At 48.5% G+C, this 19,591-nt stretch overlaps 1 protein-coding gene across 1 annotated transcript in view; it reads right to left on the bottom strand.

The window, feature by feature from the left end:
• Itgb3 (integrin subunit beta 3) overlaps positions 1-19,591 on the bottom strand; it is a 58,289-nt gene that overhangs the window by 21,161 nt on the left and 17,537 nt on the right. Inside the window, exons 3-9 of the mRNA XM_028882698.2 lie at positions 9,609-9,804; positions 8,326-8,578; positions 5,408-5,570; positions 4,636-4,797; positions 2,174-2,269; positions 1,515-1,604; positions 346-480 (exon numbers count right to left, since the gene is read on the bottom strand). Coding sequence (XP_028738531.1) covers positions 346-480; positions 1,515-1,604; positions 2,174-2,269; positions 4,636-4,797; positions 5,408-5,570; positions 8,326-8,578; positions 9,609-9,804 — 1,095 coding nt within the window. The remainder of the gene's footprint in view (positions 1-345; positions 481-1,514; positions 1,605-2,173; positions 2,270-4,635; positions 4,798-5,407; positions 5,571-8,325; positions 8,579-9,608; positions 9,805-19,591) is intronic.

A 19,591-nucleotide genomic window follows, 5' to 3' on the forward strand; every position in this document is an offset into this window, starting at 1 on the left:
TCTGGCACACAGTCAGTGCTCAACAAAAGTCTATAGATGATAGACTGCCGTTTTACATTGCAGAGAAAAAAAAGGCATTACTCTGGGTGAGTAGATAAGAAATTATTTCATTTGCAATCAGATATACAGGTGTAAACACAGCGAACCGAGATGAATGTTCTCAAAAACTGATAGAGAGAGAGGTTAACTCGGCGGATACAGAAACCTTAAGCAACAGAAGCTTCAAGAGCAAAGGTTAAGAGCTCTCGTACTTCAACTTGTAATTCTGGAAAGGGCCAGGGTACACAGAGACTCTGGAGACCAGGGTCACAGCTTCAATATGAGTCCCTGCCTAGCCCACCTCACCGTGTCTCCAATCTTGAGTCCCACACAAGACTTGAGGCCCGGGATGACCTCATTGTTAAGACAGGTGGCGTTGAAGGACAAGGACAGCTCTTCAGGGAGGTCACGCACTTCCAGCTCCACTTTAGAGCGGATTTTCTGAGGAGAAAAGGACAAAAGAAAGTAAGGACATAGACAAAGGCCAAGTCCATCCCACACAGAGCCAACGCGGTGGCCTTGGACTTGTCCTGGCAGCACCTGACGCTGAGGTGTCTCTGCCAGTTGCTGTCACACAGTCTCTGCGCCCAGTCACCTCTTTCGTGTGTTGTTAGGACCTGGCTCTTCCTCACTGTGCCCTACAGCTGCTCCTTGTCCATCTGGCCCACATCTGCAGTCCCCTCCACCTTCAAGCTCCCCATTCACTGTCCCTGTTCCTCCTTGGCCTTCCTTTCTGGCCCATTTCCTTTCCAGAAGATGCCATCAGTCCCAGGGCTGACCATCCTCCATCTCTAGGAGCACAAGAGGAGATCGGGAAGGCCACATGGGGGAATGGCAGCCAGGGCTCCCACATCTGAGCTCCGTTAGGACGTGGGCCTGCACCTTCAGGCATGAACCCATAGCCCGAATCAGGCCACACACTTTGGCTCTCTTTGGGACAGAGTTCCAAAGCAGTTTCTACTGTGACTTGATAGCTCAATGTATAGTACCTGGCTTCTCTACGTGCCATGTTCAACTAAATTACATGATAGGAAACTTCCTGCCACTCCTAAAAGCGTACAAAAAGCCAGACCTTTCCTTTGTTCTGGGAATTGGTCTGGGGAGAAAGGCCGCTTTTGAAGAGGCTCACCCTGCCTTCACTCTCATGAAAGTTCTCTCTCTCTCCCCCTGGATCACTCTCTTCATGAAGCTCCTCTTCAGGCTTTAAAGGGAAGCCTCTCATCCCCCTTACGGCCCTATTATGTTTAGACCTCCATACTGTTTTGTTCCCATCTAATGTTCTCCCTTCCATCTCCAGGCCCACGCACGGCCTTGAGGCCTACTCATCTTAAGAAATTCCATCCCTGAAGGAATTTATGTGTCAGGTTTCCATTGTAGACTGACCACTGCACCCTCCCTTACTTCCTTTTAACCAGCTCTGCTGGGTAAGGCACATCCAGCAGATTCAACAGGCCCTCCCGGGCTAACACTCTTACCCCGTAAGCATCAACAATGAGCTGGAGGACATTGCTTGAGTCATCAGACAGGATCCCCACTGTGGTCCCGGGGATGAGCTCACTATAGTTCTAGAAAGGAAGACAAAGATGTCCACAGCTTACTGAAGGAAAGTGATCTCTTCAAAGTGCCCCTAGTCAGATTGGCAGTCTTTTTTTTGGGGGGGGGGGCATCAAGACAGGCTTTCTTTGTGTAACCCTGACTATCCTGGAATTAGCTCTGGAGACCAAGCTGGCCTCAAACTCAGAGATCTGCCTGCCTCTGCCTCCTGAGTGCTGGGATTAAAGGTGTGTGCCACCACCACCGCCAGAACGGCAGTCTTAAAATGAAGTTTGGAGGACACTTGTCGCTACCAGAACAGATCTAGCAGATTTTCCTATCTGAGGAAAAGTAAGAAACCTTTTTACGCCCTTCCTCCCACTGAATTATCTCCCCCCCACCATCACAAAGCTCCACACCTGCTTCCTAATAGGTTAGAGGTTAAGAGGAAAAAGGCTACAGGGAGGAATGTTAAGTACCTGGAGAATGAGTTTTAAAAAGATTTTTCCTGCTTGGGTCCCTGGCTAGTGACAGCATGAGCTGGTCACCTGGGACAGGTCCACCTGTGGTGACAGGACGGGAGTCCCAGAGGCATAATTACCTGGTAGAGGTTGGCGACATCCTCAGTGACTGCAAAGATCAGGTTAATGTTTTTCTGGGACAGTTTCTCGGTCATCAGCCCCAGAGACGGGTAATCCTGGAAAAGGGGGAAGAGGTGAAGGTTCACGCTTCCCTGGATTCTAAGCCTTTGAACTTGTCCTGTCAGGGGTAGACCCAGGGAAATGTGACACTTAAAAGATTTTTACCCACTAATCAAAGTGAGGTGGGGTGGTTTGGGTGTGGCTCCAGTGTGTCCCTTTGGGTTTCATGCACTGAAACTGAATTCTCACTGTGAGATGCTGAGTGGGTGAAGACAAGTCCCTACAGTATTTAGGGGTAGAGTCTTTGGTAAGTAAGTAGGATTAGAGGTCATAAAAGGCTCCAGAGCTAGCTTTCTAAGAGGAAAACAATGAAAACAGAAACCCACGCACATGACCCCTGACCTCTGCTTCATGCCGGCCTGAGTCTTGGGACTCCGCCTGCAAGACGATCACCAGATGTGGCCTCTCAAACTCACAAGGCCTAAGAAGACAACTGAAGTTCTTTCCTGACTCACTGCGTCTGTGCTGTTGTATTGTCAGTGACAGAAAAGGGGGCACTGTGTGAGAGGGGCAGGGCAATGCGAGCCACGACCCCTGGGCGGCTGGCGTTCCAAAGCCAAGCGCCTTCTTCCCACTCACATTCAAACCAGCCCCAGGAGCTAAGACCTGCGCTGCAGAGCTATGGGCAAGTGTCCTAGCCTCGCTCTACAGATCACCTACCACATGATCACCAAACATCACCCACCCCTACCCCTCTTCTACTCGGCTCTGCTCTAGCTCATTCCTCCTGCCACCTGGAGTGACCTTCATCTTGGGAATCCCCTCCTTCCTTAGTCTAAGCTCACCTCCTTCAAGAGGCCTTCCTTGACCACCCCAGCTCCGAAAGAGCTTTCCTCCCTCGGCTGCTGATAGCCCTTGACTGTATCATACACTTAGCATTAATTGTGCATTCTGTGCTATTGATACACATGTTGGAATATATCCCCTCTCTTCCTCTAAACCAAAAACCTTCTAAGAGTAGGTCCTTCTAGTTTTTCATCTCTCAGCTCCTGGACAATGCCTTGGATAGACCAGCATCAAAGGTTGCTGACTCCCCTTGTCTGACAGGGCTCAACTTGTATATGGCTAATACCAAGGTCGTGGAGAGGCCAGGAAACAGTATGAATCAATAGATCCATGGGATCCTAGACCTTGCAAGGGAGCTCATGAGATCTCAGCTCAGTCTCCTGCCTTCAATCACTTTTAAGCTACAGGGTGGTTCCTCTATGTTTAAAAAAGTAAAGAGTAGGATGAGGATGGATCAGTGGGTGAGCATTTATCTACTATATTGTGAGACTCTGGATTCAATCTCTAGACCAGAAGGAAAAAAAAAAATAATAGGCATAGTGGTATAAGCTTCTAATCCCAACACTCAGAAGGCTGATGCAGAAGGATTGTAAGGTGAAGGCCATCCTGGACTATATACAGAACAAGACTCTCTTGAGAAAGAAGAAAGAAGAAAGAAAGAAAGAAAGAAAGAAAGAAAGAAAGAAAGAAAGAAAGAAAGAAAGAAAGAAAGAAAGAAAGAAAGAGAAAGAGAGAGAGAGAGGGGGAGGGAGGGAGGGAGGGAGGGAAGGCAAACAAACAGAAACCAGGGAGAGGGTGACATTACTGTGACCCTCACATCCGCGGGGTAACGGCAGGAGGACTGAGAATTACTAGTCAGCCTGACCTGCACCGCAAGACCCTGTCTCAAGAAAATGAAGGGGGCAGGGAACAAGACAGGTAAAGAGTCAAGACTTTCTCCAAATACTCGAAGTGTTATTGTTTTAAACCTTGCTCCATTTGTCTTATGACTGACAGTAATTTCTCCTATTTCAATTTAAGCTCCTTTCCTCTCATTTAATTGTCTATGATTATTACTAATTAAAACACATAAAATAACTTCTAAGAAGTTTTCTTACCTATCATCCTAAATGATCTAGGAACCATTCTTCCTTCAAACCAAATGACTCTGTGCCCTTTAACCTTTCCTCAAGAGGCTCTGCCCTCTGGGTTTTTCTCATTTCATCAACGAAACCTTTGTCCTTTTTTCCCCAGTAACCATGAATGAGCTTGATTGCAAGAAGGGACCCCCATCCACAGAGGAAGGAGGGAAGTGAGCTTTCCAGCTGTGACGTCGCACATTCTGGACGCCAAGTTGCTGTGGCTGATGCTGATGACCGGAGTCAGTGTGAACACTCACCACGGGCATGGACATCCATGGTCAGACTGTTTACACCCTGGATGAGGATGCTCCATTGAGGGGTGGCAGAAACAGGCATTAGCTGAGCCCCACAGAATGCCCAGTAGAGGGCTGTTTTCAAATTCCCACAAAAGCCTTGCCTGGAATGATACAGCCCTATCAGATGAACAAGAAGCCCAGCCGGACCAGGCGCCTCACCATGGTGGTGGAGGCAGAGTACTGGTTGTCACTGCCGATGTGACACTGCCCATCGTTGGGCTGGACAATGCCTGCCAGCCTTCCATCCAGTGCAATGTGGGTCTTGGCATCGGTGGTAAACACCAGCAAATGGGATGCATCATTCCTCCAGCCAATTTTCTCCTGTTTAAAAAAAAAAAAAAAAAAAAAGACACGGGACTTTAGCTATGCCGTCAGTACTGAACAAAGACCCCAGAACCTCCACACCTAAAGAGCTGGACAAGTTGCATTGGAGAGGGACCTCAGCCCTAAGCTTTGGAACATAAACTAGAGCTTGGTTTTGTGGAAATTCAGGCTTTGTTCCCTTAGGAAAATCAACCCATTGTTGATTAGTTCTTGAGACTGAATCATGCCTTCTTCAACTCCTCCAGTGACAGAAACCCATCTGCAATCCAGAGCTGGCCTGGATTAGAAGAAATCCTACCCTAACATCTGCCCACTTTGCTGAGGTCAGGTTAACCCAGGCTTGACTCTGAAATAATTCCAGAAAATGTGGGATGATGCTCTCCCCAGGAAAGATCTGGGATGACTGTGGTTCAAAGAGGTGTCAGCTGTGGCCCTGGTGTGGATAGAGAGAGAGCAGCGTGTAGCAGGAGCAATTTATTACTCATTATGTACAAAGTCCTGCTTGGTTCCTATCTCCCATCACACCGGAAATCCCCACCCGAACTGTTTCCTTCCCCATTTTAATTTATGCCAGCTACACCTGGCACCCCTTGCCCTCCAAACTCACATCACAGACTGTAGCCTGCATGATGGCGTCAAAGCCGCCCTCTGGGGCATCTCGGTTCCGTGACACACTCTGTTTCTTCACTTCCTCATTGAAGCGGGTCACCTGGTCAGTTAGTGTCAGCACGTGTTTGTAGCCAAACATCGGCAAACATGAAACCTTCATACTGGGGGGAAATGAAAGGTCACCGTAACAGAAGCTGTGGTGGAAACGTGGTACGAGGGTCAGGTAAAGAGGGAGGGACAAACACGGACAGTGGCATGTCCAGACCAGGTCCATGTCATATTGGCTTTTCTCTTTTTTTGCAATGCTGGGGATTGAACCCAAAACCTCGTGCATGACAGACACATGCTCTACCACACAGTCCCACAGAATCACAATTACTGAGACAGTCTAGACTCCAGCCCTTCAAACTACCTGTGGCACCACAACCATACCTCCGGATAGCGAAAGGGCAAGAAAGGCCGAGATGAGCCAGACAGGGCAGATTAAACCCCGGCTCCCCGTTTACCAAGCATGGGCTCTCTGACAGTCTCTCTCAACCTGCATTCCATCAAGTATATGGTCACAGCAACAAGAAAAGTAATTAACACATATGCCAAATGAAGGCAAGGGGCTGGAGGGGTAGCTCAGTGGTAGCTTTACATATGGAGGCACAATAGTGTTTATCTCATTAGAGCTATTGTGAGCCCAAGGAAAGCAATTGTACAAGAGGCAGGCTCACACTATCGTGGCTGGAATCATCAACACTTTTTTTTACTGCAGTAATAAAGCAGGTGTCCAGTAAATTTATAGAACATGCTGTCCCTGGATATGTTTTCTGGGGGAACATATAGCCCAGAGAGAAGTTCAAAAACTGTACTGTAGAATTTATTTTTAAAGTTAAAATGTAAACCCATGCCTTGTTAGTCCTGCAATCATCATTTTAATATACTTCATTTTTAATTATGGGGGAGAGAGAGAATATGAGAGGGGAGAGGGAGAAAGAGGACAGACAAACAGAATGAGCTGTGCAGGTGCCCACAGAGGCCAGAAGACAGCATCAGATCCCCTAGAGTTGGAGCTACAGGCTTGGGTTAAGAGCTGCCCGACTTGGGTACTGGGAATTGGACTCTGTCAGGTCCTCTGGAAGAGCAGGAAGTATTCCTAACCATTAGACCATCTCCCCAGCCCCAGTAATCATCATTTTAAATCACTACCGTACATAGATTTACAGTCTTCGTCAAGTAAGCCATTCAACAGTCAACAGCTATGGTTTGACTCTGAGATGGGCACCATGGGTTCGTGTGTTTGAACACTTGGTCCCCAGGTGGGCAGCACAGTTTTGGGGAGGCTGTAGCATCTTTGTAACACAGAGCCTAGCTGGCATAAATAAGGTTATATGGGCAGGGCTTGCTTCGTTTGGATTGTCCCAAGCCAGCTCCACTTCCAGCCCTGGTAGCATTAGCAAGAAGCTACCACAGGTTCCTGCCACCACGGACCAAGTCACTTTAGACTTCATGCCTTACCTGTCATGATCGATTACATCCTCTGAGCCATAAACCGAAATAAACCTTTCCCCCTCAAGATGCCTCCACCAAGTATTTGGTCACAACAGCAAGAGAAGTAACTAATACAGAAGCCAAACAGAGACTCGGGGCTGGAGATGTTGTTCGGTGACAGGACGCCTGCCTAGCAAACATGAGTTCAATTCCTAGAGCTCCTCCAACCCAGAGCTAAGATGGGTTGGCTCGTGTCTGTAACACAGCACTCGGGAGGTTGAGGCTAGCCTAGGCTACAGAGCAAAAGATCTCTGTCTCAAAGGAAAAGGTGTGAGGGCTGGAGAGATGGCTGAGTGATTAAGAGCACTGGCTGACCAGGCAGTGGTGGTGCACGCCTTTAATCTCAGCACTTGGAAGGCAGAGGCAGGCGGATCTCTGAGTTTGAAGCCAGACTGGTCACAGAATGAATTCCAGGACAGCCAAGGCTACACAGAGAAACCCTGTCTCTGGGGGAAAAAAAAAAAAAAAAGCACTGGCTGATCTTTCAGAGGACCCACATTTAATTTCTGGCACCCACATGGTGGCTTAGAACCATCTATAACTCCAGCTCCAGGGGATCCAACACCCTCTTCTGGCCTCTGATGACACCAGGCACACACATGGTACACAGACATGCACAATGCAGGCAAACATTGATACACATGAAACAAAAGTTAAAATATATATACATATATATTCTTATAAAGCAGGCAAATGGAGAGAAGAACTTAACCTTTTATATACTATTAAAGAATTCAATAAAGTGATTTAATTTTCTTACATTTTAACTTTGCAAAATTTGTGTTCTTGATGACTAGAATAATGACACTGTTCTGGAATCACAATTACATTTTTACTCATCCAGATTTCTCTCTGCTTTTGACCTTGTCCCCGCCCCCTCACTTTCCTCTTTCCCTCTACTCATGTGTGACAAAGCCAATAAGCTGATGACATTTCTGTATAAGACCCTTCACAGCCTTGAGTCTATTGGCACAATATTCCAGACAGGGGTCCCATCTGCCAGGCAGAGAACAAGTTGAAAACAATATGGTTTGGCATCACAAAGTCAACAAAACCACTTTAGAGGGGCTAGAGCGGTGGCCCAGTGGTTAAAGCATTTGATACTCTTCCAGAAGACCAGAGTTTGGTTGCCACCACCAATGTTAGGCATCTCACAACCACCGTAACCCCAGCCCCAGGTGATCTAAGCCCCTCCTCTGGCCTCCACAATCACCCAGCACGCATATATACAAACAGACACAAACACATACCTATACATAGAAATAAAAATAATAAATATTTAAAGAAAAAAAGACCTAGATTTAAAAATGGCAACCAGGACTTGGACCAGCCTGAGACAAAGGGAAGGGGGCTTCCCTGGCTTGAGGAGAAAGGACTTACCTGTAACAGGGGTTTTTGAGAGCCTCTGGTGGGGAGATGTACATGTATGGAGATACAGGCTTGTCCACAAAGGCCCCAAAGCCAATCCGAAAGTTGCTAGTAATCCTGCGCATCTGGGAAGCCAACTTGGTACCCAAGGTCTGGATGCTCGACAGATCATCCTTCATGGAGAAGGACAGGTCCATCAAGTAGTAGATGTCTACAGGGTAATCCTCCACCTGCCGCACTTGAAGTGAAAAAATCTTCGAATCATCTGGAAGGCAGAAGGATGTTAGTTTTTCTCTTCTCCTAGGAATAAATACATAAGTATTTATAGGGGATAAATAACTGATCAAATTAAGCTTGGAAGCTTGCTCGTCTCCCCCACCACCCCACCTCTGCCTTACAACTCAATTCCTCTTGCAGTCTCTTGAACTTCTTTTCTATTCTGTGATTTCCCACCACCTATAAATTCCCATGTGTGACCCTCTGAGTCCCAGGGTCTACTATCCCAAGTCACACAACTCTTGGCAACTGCTACAGTTCAGACTCTGTGAAGGACAGAAACCATGCTAGATATGGTCGCACATGCCTGTAATCCCAGCATGCATGAGGCAGAAGCAGGGAGATTCCTGCAAAGTCAAGGCCAGCCTGGGCTGTACAGTGAATTCCAGGCTACACAGAGGTCCCGTCTCAAAAGTAAATAAATAGCACCCTGCTGCGTTTCTCCAAATCCCACAGATGCCTTGCACGTAGTAGGGCTCTCTCAAACTCTCACTGATTCAGCCAGGTCCAGCACTGAAAAGCTCCCTCTTAGCCTAACACCCCTCCCTCTTCTGTCTGTCCCTTCTTTGTCTATCCAAAATAGTCCCTATCCCCTGTGGAAACAGCCTTACAAATTGCTTTCTCATCCTTTCTCTCATTTGCACCTCCACACAAAGCTATAAACGAGGTAAAATGCATCCGGAAGGAGCAGTGCCAGAAGGGTTAAGTAACTAGTAACCAGCCAAATAACCAGGAACATGGTGGAGCTGGGATTCACACTCTTCTGACTCAAATCCTGATACCTCTTATCTTCTTCCATTCCCCTGCCCACAACCACCACCACCACACACACACACACACACACACACACACACACACACACACACACACACACACACACACACACACACCATTCTCCTCCCTCCACCCCATTCCTATTCTGTGCTGCCCCTCCCCACCAAGAGTTCCTGTTCAGACCTCTATTGATGTCCCTTGTCCACTTGTACCAGGTCTCTCCCCAAGATGAGCCCTGTGCCTACCTGGCCGCAGTCGAAGGGCAATCCTCTGGGGGCTGACTTGAGTGATCTGGGTGCTGTCTCCAGAGGCCTTGCTGCTGAGCGGTCTGTTCTCCAGGATCTGGGCCTCACTGACTGGGAACTCAATGGACTCGGGAGCACAGTTGTCCTTCAGCAGGCTCTCCTTCAGGTTACAGCGGGGGGAGCCCTGAGGCAGAGCCTGTGTAGACAGGAGCCCAACATCAGAGCTACCCCGACATCAGAGCTAGCATGGCTATTCCCCCCCTCCCCCATCCCCACCCCCACATGACATGTCACTTCCCAATGGCTCAGAGCTTACCCAGCCCTTTGGGGCTAATTTATCGTAAAGCTGCTGTGGTCCTTCCTAGGATAATCCCTAGGGACACATACAGGAAGGGTGAACAGGCTGAGTCAGGACCTGTTCATGGCTCACAGCTGGGAAGAGGGTGCATTGAAATTAGTTTCTGAGTCTCAAAATCAGGTTTACCAAGTAAAACACAACTGAATGGAATAGAAAATACCCAAGTATGTAAATAGAAGTTTCGATGTTATTTGGGGAAACTTTTGTTTACTGGAGGATGGGATCTAGCATACATAATGAGTAATAATATATGAGGTGTTTCTTCCCGTAGGTCAAGGTTAAAACCATTAACTGTTGTGTTGACTGCTGGCTGCTTTCTAAGACCTGTGGTTGTGTGTTTCCCGTCTCCCCACTGCACCCACAACAGAGGTGACAGAGGGGAGACGGTGAGGACAAAGAATAAGAGCACAGGAACGAGCTGGCTGACCGACCCTCGGTGTCACCACTGACGGGGCCCCAGAGCGTGACACACGGCTCTCCAAGCCCAGTTCCTTCAGCCTCAACGTGAAGCATAAAAGTCTTCCTTAGTTACAAACAGCAATCGAAACCACAGAGACAGAAGGGGAAATGATGGTTGCTAGGGGCCAAGGAGCAGGAGGGAGGAAGAGTTGTTTAATAGGCCCACAGTTTTAGTTTAGCATAGTGAAATTAGTTATGGGGATGGATGATGGTGAGGGTTTCACGTTATAAACAGATTTAATGTCACTCAGCTGTATACTAAAAATGGTTAAGATGGAAAAATAACAACATGAATGCTGGGGCAATGGTTCCGTCAGAAAATGGTGCATACTTGCTGCGCGAGAATGAGAACCTGAGCTCAGCACCCATGCTAAAAAATAAATAAATAAATGGGCCGGGAGACAGTAGCGCACGCCTTTTATCCCAGCACTCCAGAGGCAGAGGCAGGCAGATCTCTGTGAGTTTGAGGCCAGCCTGGGCTACAGAGATCCAGGACAGGCTCCAAAGCTACACAAAGAAACCCTGTCTCGGGGCAGGGGGGGGGGGGGTGCGGCGGAGCCCGTTCTCGGTTCCTCATGGCTTTACCCAGCAGGTCTGAATAGAGGATGATCAGGACCACAGGCCTGAGTGCAGGTGTCTGAGATGGTCTGCACTTGGCTGTGCTGGGGGAGGAGGTCTTTTGCTCCACCCCTTGGCATCTCTATAAAAATCCTGGGGCAGAGACAGTCGGGGCCGTTGGAATAGGTTCCAGGCCCTCTCGAGACTATTCTTTATTTTCTATCTGTTCATCTCCGCGATGTTCTCCGCTATAAATCCTTCTATCTAATATTTCCTGCTGCTCACACTCAAGAAAACTCTGGGGAGCTGTGAGGTTGGTGGGTAAACACCCCACGGGGGGGGGATGGGTCTGGTGACACGTGCCTGCAAACCCAGAGCTAGGGAGGCAGAGACAAGAGGATCCCTGGGGCTTGCTCACCAGTTAGGTTAACCATATGGGTGAGCTCAGGTTCAGGGAGAGACCCTGAGTCTCAAGAAATAAGGTGGAGAGAGAGAGAAAGACACACAAAATAGATCTCCATATGTGCACACCACACACACACACACACACACACACACACACACACACACACACACACGCAAAGGTCAAGATGGTAAATTCTGTTATATGTATTCTACCACAATTAAAAAATTAGTTTAAAAAGAACTAACAATAAGAATCCTCCATCACGGGGATGTCGTGCCAGGCTAAATAAGACCATGTATACAGTGAGTGCTCAATAAGCACGAGCCACTAATATGAGGTGTTGATAAGTAGTTCCCGGATGAGCTACTTCCACAAGCTGGGGAAAACAACGTGAGGACAGGCCTCGGGCCAGAGCCTAGTCTCTCACTTTCCTCCTTTGCACTGGACAAAAACCACACTGATCCGTATCCCTCGGCCTTCGGGACTCTGTGCGCTCACATGCAAGAATGCAATGTTCTTGGAAGGACACTGGAGCCAGAAAACAGGACCCAGAGCTAGGTCGCCACCAGCTGTGTGACCCCACAGAAGTCACTCTGATTTGTGCAATAAGTGGGGTTAGGGAACACCATGCCTTCAGTTCTGTTGTACCCCAACACTAAGAGTACTTAACCAGAACCGCGTGAGCGCATGTCTAGCTGTCCGTACCCCGACACTAAGAGTACTTAACCGCCGCGGGCGCGTCTAGCTGTCCTACCCCGACACTAAGAGTACTTAACCAGAACCCTGCGCGTCTCTGTCCACCCCGACACTAGTACAACCAACCGCTGAGCGCATGTCTAGCTGTCCGTACTCCGACACTAAGCGTATTTAACCGGAGCACACGTCTAACTGTCACTTGCCAGGTTGAGGAGACTGATCTGAAAGCTGGCACATCCCCAGCTGGACCTGTTTCTAGGTCTTCAGCCTTTCCTAACAACCTCCTTCCAACACGTCCCACTCCCACAAAAAAAAAATAATAATAAAAAAAATCCATATCCCAGAATAGTTATTGACATTTGCTGAGCACATGCTGCATGCGGGCAGGGGGCGGCACCTCACAGGAGCCACTGTGATGCCAACAGCTTGGGAAGGCTGGAATTACCAATTATTATTTCACAAGGGAGGAACCTACGGGCAGGAGGCTTCACAAGTGAAGAACTCAACTTCGGGAGTTAGAAGTTTGAGGCTCAAAGAAATTAAGTGACTGGAGTTAGAGAGCTTGGGAGAGACACAACTAAGATGCCGCTTGGGTTTCTGCCTCATAAAGTAAGTCTTATTGCATTCTGGAGAGAACGGAATAAAAAGTAGAAAAGTTGGTTGGGAGGAACGGTCCTGGGAGGAGCCACAGCAGAAAATGCTCCAGGCATTCTGAGAACCAGACACAAGATAGAGATGTGAGAAGTGTGGGGGAGATGGATGATGTCCTTCTGTCCAGCTGTGCAGAACCTGGTCACCAGGACATCTGCAGAGGGATTGATCCACAAAGACACCCGCACATTCTAAAGCACAAAAGCCTCCCCTTCGAGGAGTTGAAGACCTGCTCAGTGTAGATGGCAGCACAAGGAACATCACAAGTACACACATACACCACACGCACACATATACACACACATACACCACACGCACACATATACACACACATACACATACACCACACATACACATATACACACATACACATAACCACACACACATATACACACACATACACCACACATACACATATACACACATACACATAACCACACACACATATACACACACATATACACACACATACACCACACATATACACACACATACACCACACATATACACACACATACACTACACATATATACACACACATACACCACACATACACATATACCACACATACACATAACCACACACACATATACACACACATACACCACACGCACACATATACACACACATACCACACATACACATATACCCACACATACACCACACGCACGCATATACATACACATACACAACACATACACATATATCACACATATACACACACATACACAACACATACACATATACCACACATACACATACACACACACATATACACACACATACACCACACATACACATAACCACACACATACACACACACATACACAACACACACACAACACACACATACATAACCACACACACACATATACCACACATACACATAACCACACACACATATACACCACACGCACATACACCACACACACATATACACACACATATACCACACATATACACACACATACACCACACATATACACACACATACACCACACACACACACAACACACACATATACATATACATACACACATACACCACACACATACCACACACACAAATACACCACACATACACATATACACACACATATACCACAAACACATACACCACACACACATATACACACACACCATACACTCATACACACATACTACACCCACCCATACACACACACTCCACACAAACCACACACATACTCCACCTTCACACATACACACACACTCACCCTCACACACACTCCACCCTCACCCCACTCACACACATACTACACACATACTCTGCCCTCACACACACTTACTACACACACACAACACACACACTCCACCTTCACACACACACACACACACACACACACACACACACACACACAATCTCTGATTCCAACTGCCCACAGACTTCAGAGAAAACCTTCCCAAAAAGGCAATGATGAGATCACCAAGATGCCAGAGGAGCTGAGCCTTTCCAGAACAAGGCAGAGGCTGGAGGAGGGAACCAGAAGGGCAAACAGGAAGCTGAGGGGGGCAGCAAGCCACCCCCATCCTCAGGCTCTGCAGGGGGAGAGGGCGCTTCTGAGGGCTTTCCTCATTCCTGCTTTCTAACCTCACAGTCTCAATAAGCAGAACCGAATGCTCACACGTGCTGGCAGTCTTTATGCTGAACAACAACAAAAACAAAAAAACTGAAAAATAAGACCAGGCCAGATCCCTCCCTTGGCGATCGCTGACCTCAGAGGTCAGAAACATAACAGGTTCCTTGGCCCAGCTCTTCCTGAGAGCCAACTGCCCTGAGAAGATACCAAGGCAATGTCCTCAACACCCTTGGCCACATTCCCACCCCAGGCACAGATGGAAGAGGGGATATCTCCCAGTCACTCAAAGGGAAAACTAGGAAAGGGGTTGATGTTAATGTTCTAGTTCCCATCAAAACCGGACGTTACACAAAAGAGTCAAGCCCCGCCCCCTGGCGGGAAGAGATCACCCACAGAGGTGGGAGGCTCCCTGCCCTGAGCTCTGGGAGCTGGTGGATTGCCTCCCCTTCCTGAGACAGTGACACATGCATGTTATTAGGACCAGTCCCCCTTAATCCTGTTTGGGAAAAGTACAGCATGAATAATCGTCACTGTGATATCTGTCTCACAGGGTTGGGCAGGAGCTAAAACAAGACTGAGATGATTTCAAAACACAAAGTCTCAGTATGAGTCAAACACGCTCAGATCCTCTGGGGGTCCCGGGTAAGTAACAGCAGCCGCTTTCCTCCAGATGTGACTACCACTGTTACTGTGCACTCGCTCCTTGGAGGAAGGCAGGGGAAACACACCCTGGAGGTTTTCTTTTTCTCAGCACTCGGGTGGACTTGCTTGTGCCAGGCTCTAGCACTGGGCTATCTCCCCAGCCCCACTCAGACATTGGCTCACTCAGTGAGGGTAAAAAAAATTACCTGAACACAGAGAAACGTGGAGGGAGACAAAGAAGAAGAAGGCATTTAGTACACAGCTGTTAGGATTCATACTTTGTTGGTTATGACGGTGAGGGACACACTCTTACCACTGGGTTATTCGTTTGGGGTTTGTTTGTTTGTTTATTGAGGCAGGATTTCAATTAGCCCAAGCTGGCTTTGAACTTTTATATAGGCAAAAATTACCTTGAACATTTTCATACTATGCATGTGTGTGTGTGTGTGTGTGTGTGTGTGTGTGTGTGTGTGTGTGTGTTATGCACATATACATGTATGTGTAGGTGTGCCTGGGCACACACATGAGGAAGTCAGAGGAAGATGTTGGATGCCTTCCTCTATCACTCTCCACTTTTCCTTCTTTTTTGAAAACGGGGTTCACCATTGTAGCCCTGGCTGCCCTGGATCTCGCTCTGTAGACCAGGCTGGCCTCGAACTCACAGAGATCCGTCTGCCTCTGTTTCACCAGTGCTGGGATTAAAGGCGTGCGCCACCACGGCCAGTCACCTTATTTTTTGATATAAGGTCTCTCAGTGAATCTAAAGTTGAGTGCTTTGGCTAGGGTGGCTGACCAGCAAGCTCCTGGGATCTACTTGTCTGGGCTCCCCAACACTGGAACTACAGGCATGGCCGTGCCCAGCTTTAAGAGGGTGCTGGGGATTTGAACTCACATCTTCTTGCTATCACAGCAAGTGCTCTTATCCATCTCCCTAGCCCAGCCCTGAACTTCTACCTTCACCTTGATCCTCCTGCCTCTGCCCCCTAAGGACCAAGACTGCAGGCATGTGGCCACTATACCCAGGCTATCAACTGTTGGGTGGAGCCCAGGGCATCATGTGTGTAATGCAAGCACTCTACCAACTGAGTTACATGGCCAGATCCTGCTGTCTTAGTTGGGGTTTCTATTGCTGTGAAGAGATGCTATGACCACAGCAACTTTTATAAAGGAAAACATTTCACTGGGGTGGCTTACAGTTTCAGAGGTTCAGTCCATTATCATCATGGAGAGAAGCATGGTGGCATGCAGGCAGACATGGTGCTGGAGAAGTAGCTGAGAGTTCTATGTTTTGCTTGCAACAGGAAGTAAACTGTCTCACTGGGAGTGGCTTGAACATTATATGAGACCTCGATGTCTGCCTCCACAGTGACACGCTTCCTCCAACACGGCCACACCTACTCCAACAAGGCCACACCTACTCCAACATGGCCACACCTACTCCAACAAGGCCACACCTACTCCAACAAGGCCACACCTACTCCAACAAGGCCACACCTACTCCAACAAGGCCACACCTACTCCAACAAGGCCATACTTCCTACTAGTGCCACTCCCTTTGGGGCCATTTTCTTTCAAACTACCACACGATAGATAGATAGATAGATAGATAGATAGATAGATAGATAGATAGATAGATAGATAGATAGATAGATAAATAGATAGATAGAGATATGTATATGTGTGTGTGTGTGTGTGTGTGTATGTACACACACTGTAATTAGTGTCCTGAGACTTTCCCTACAAATACAGGGAAGGAAGCCCTACTAGAGTCTTCCACTTGCTAGCCCCAAACCGCATTCTTCCGTTCTTGGATGTCAGGTTTTAAGCTGGTCTACCTTCCAACATGTGCTCAGGCCATGTATCAATTCCTAGTGTTTCGTCTTGCCTTAAGGTTGCCAAACTTAGAAAATATTCAAAGCATACCAAGATGGAAAATGACTTGCAATTTAATCCAATCGGATTGGGTTCTCTGTATTTATATGGCAACCCCAATTCTACCTCCACCCTCCCTGTCCTGTCCCAGCCTCCACCAGTAGCAATATTATCCCCCTTGCTTCCCTAGCAATCTGTTCTGATGCCATAGGTCCAGGGTCCGTCCTGGGAGCCTTTATATTTAACAAACACTTCAGGCTTTTTAAATTACCGTATGACTTCTGAAAGTTCTAGACTCCAGTATGATACCACTTGAGCCAAGAATACAAGGTCTACTGGCCCTGGTGTGAAGCTGGTGTCTGTGCTAGCTGCACAGACCAGAGACAGCACATTACCCAAACCCACGTTATCTAACCACATATCTATCTCTCTAAGAACACACCCTATGCAGACGGGCCCAAAACACCCCACTCATGCACACTGGCTCTGTTTTCCTCTTACCCCGCCAAGTGCTTACTATACACACCCAAGAGCTGCTGTCCTTTAAGGACCAGAAGCTGAGCCCAACCAGTTGTTTTCAGAGGCACTTGCCAGCATCAGCACCGCCTGAGACAGTCAAGACAGGGGAGGCAGAGGGCTGAGCAGCGCCCCCAGACCCACCTGTGGTCTTTCTACGTCAAGATCAAACACTTTCAATAGTTAAGCTTGCCCTGTGCAAGGGAAGTCCCGCTTCCTCAGGAAAAAGATAACAGCCACGTTCTAGTTATAGTCCAGGGTTCCTCCCTGCCTGACACATTCTGTACCACATCCGACTCCCCAACCCATCCCTCCTCCTTCTCACCTACTTAGTAATGGTAGATGTTGTCATTCACTATAGTCCATTCTGAGGGCTTCCTACCTCCCTTCCTGAGTTTCCTTTGGGCCTAGCTGGCCCCTGTTTCCTGACTCCACCCCATCAATAGGCCGATCCTCCCCAGCCTCTCTCCCTCTGGCCATTCAGTCTGCCCCAGAGGGCAAAGATTTCACCATAGTGACCGATAAATATTCCACATTTGCATCTAACCACATGGAATCTGTTCATACGGCCTAAGGAGGGGCTTTGGCTGGTCAGGACCCAGCTCAAGCTTGTCACTATAAGACCCAGATGGGTAAAAAAAAATGGCAGAGGAGGATGGGACAGGACTGGACATCCCCTAAAGGACAGACTCTGGGGGATTCTCTCTTTCCTCAAGACTCACTTGACTATCTCCACATTAACTTTAGGTTGAAAGTGAGGGGAGGAGGGGGAGCATCCTTTGAGTACCTCTAGGTCTTCTTCAGGGGGCTCTCTCTGCTCCCCTCTGTTCCAGCCAGCCAGCCTCAGGCCAGCCAATCCAAACAAGACACCCTCTACACCCCACTCCTTCTCCTGGCATTGTTGCAGAATTACAACTTCCTCAGAAAGGAAGCTTAACAAAATCATGACGGTGACCAAAGGCACGAGGATATGACAGATGAGAAGGGGGAAGCCACGCCACGCCACGCCACACTTGAGCCTCCAAGGCAGCCCAGAGGGGAGGGGCACCTGTGGGGGTGGAGAAGAAGGGCTCACTCTCCCTGGACCCCAGAGAATGTTTCATTTGCTAAATGAGATCAGTCTGGCCCAGATGTTGGGCAGCTGTCTCTAGAAGCAGTCCCTGCGCTGAACAGCACCGAGGCCAAAGCTGTGGATAGAGCCGGTCGGAGGCACTGGCAGCCCTCCTCTAGGGGATAAACACAGCCCTCTGCTCCTTCCTCCCCAGCCTGCCCAGGAGGCTGCCTTTTTAGGAAACTCAGAGGATCCAGAAGAGAAGCAGACGGTGAGGGGATAGCTAGGACAGACAGGAGCCACACAGAGCAGAGGTGTGGCTCTCAACCGAGTGGCTGACTCAGGTGGCTGAGGAGCAGGCAGGCCAGCAGCTCAGGTAACCAACTGCTGGGGGTGGTGACTCACTCCCACTGTAGCTGCTGGGAACCTCTCCAGCCACACGCACCCCCTACCTCCCCATCAGCCTTCGCCAGCTCCAAATTCCCAGCCTGGCCACAAACATAGCCATTCTCTCAGACACACTCATTCCCTAGGGCCTCAGACACAACAAACTCTCTGCCTAGACATGGCTGACCCTTTCCTGTCACCCTCTGGTCAGCACAGTGGGCTGTGCTCCTTCCCCATTGACACCTCAGAGAGGGAAAGGAAGGGGGGAGGAGAGGGGAGGGGAGGGGAGGGAGGGGAGGGAAGGAAGGAAGACAAGGGCCTCATCATCAGAGAAAAGGGAAGGAAAAAGGATCTCTAAGAATGTGCACACACACACATATACATACACACACATATACACACACACACATGCGCACACATACATGCACATACACACACACACATGATTCCTCTTCTGGGTCTTTGTTTTGTTTTTTCATTCTGGGGAGAAAACTAAGCTGGCATCCCTCCCTGTCCCTAATACCACTCTCCCATTTTTGAGACCAAAGTCCCTCCTCCCTGAGATGTTCTAGCCCAAAGCAAGCAAAGGCTGGTGAAGCGTAGCAACAGTCACAGCAAGAAAAGACACCCAAGCAAACTGGCTGGGCCTGAGAGTACAAAACAGGCCCCAGACTCACTCGCCAGCTTTCCGCCATCCATCAATGGGAAGGCTTCACCTAGTCTTGCTCAGCAAGAGAAAGAGACTGCATTTAGGAGGAAAGAAATCGTTCCCTGCGTCTGTGCCTACACC

This window comes from Peromyscus leucopus, chromosome 8b, assembly GCF_004664715.2.
Source record: "Peromyscus leucopus breed LL Stock chromosome 8b, UCI_PerLeu_2.1, whole genome shotgun sequence".
NCBI classification, from domain to species: Eukaryota; Metazoa; Chordata; class Mammalia; order Rodentia; family Cricetidae; genus Peromyscus; species Peromyscus leucopus.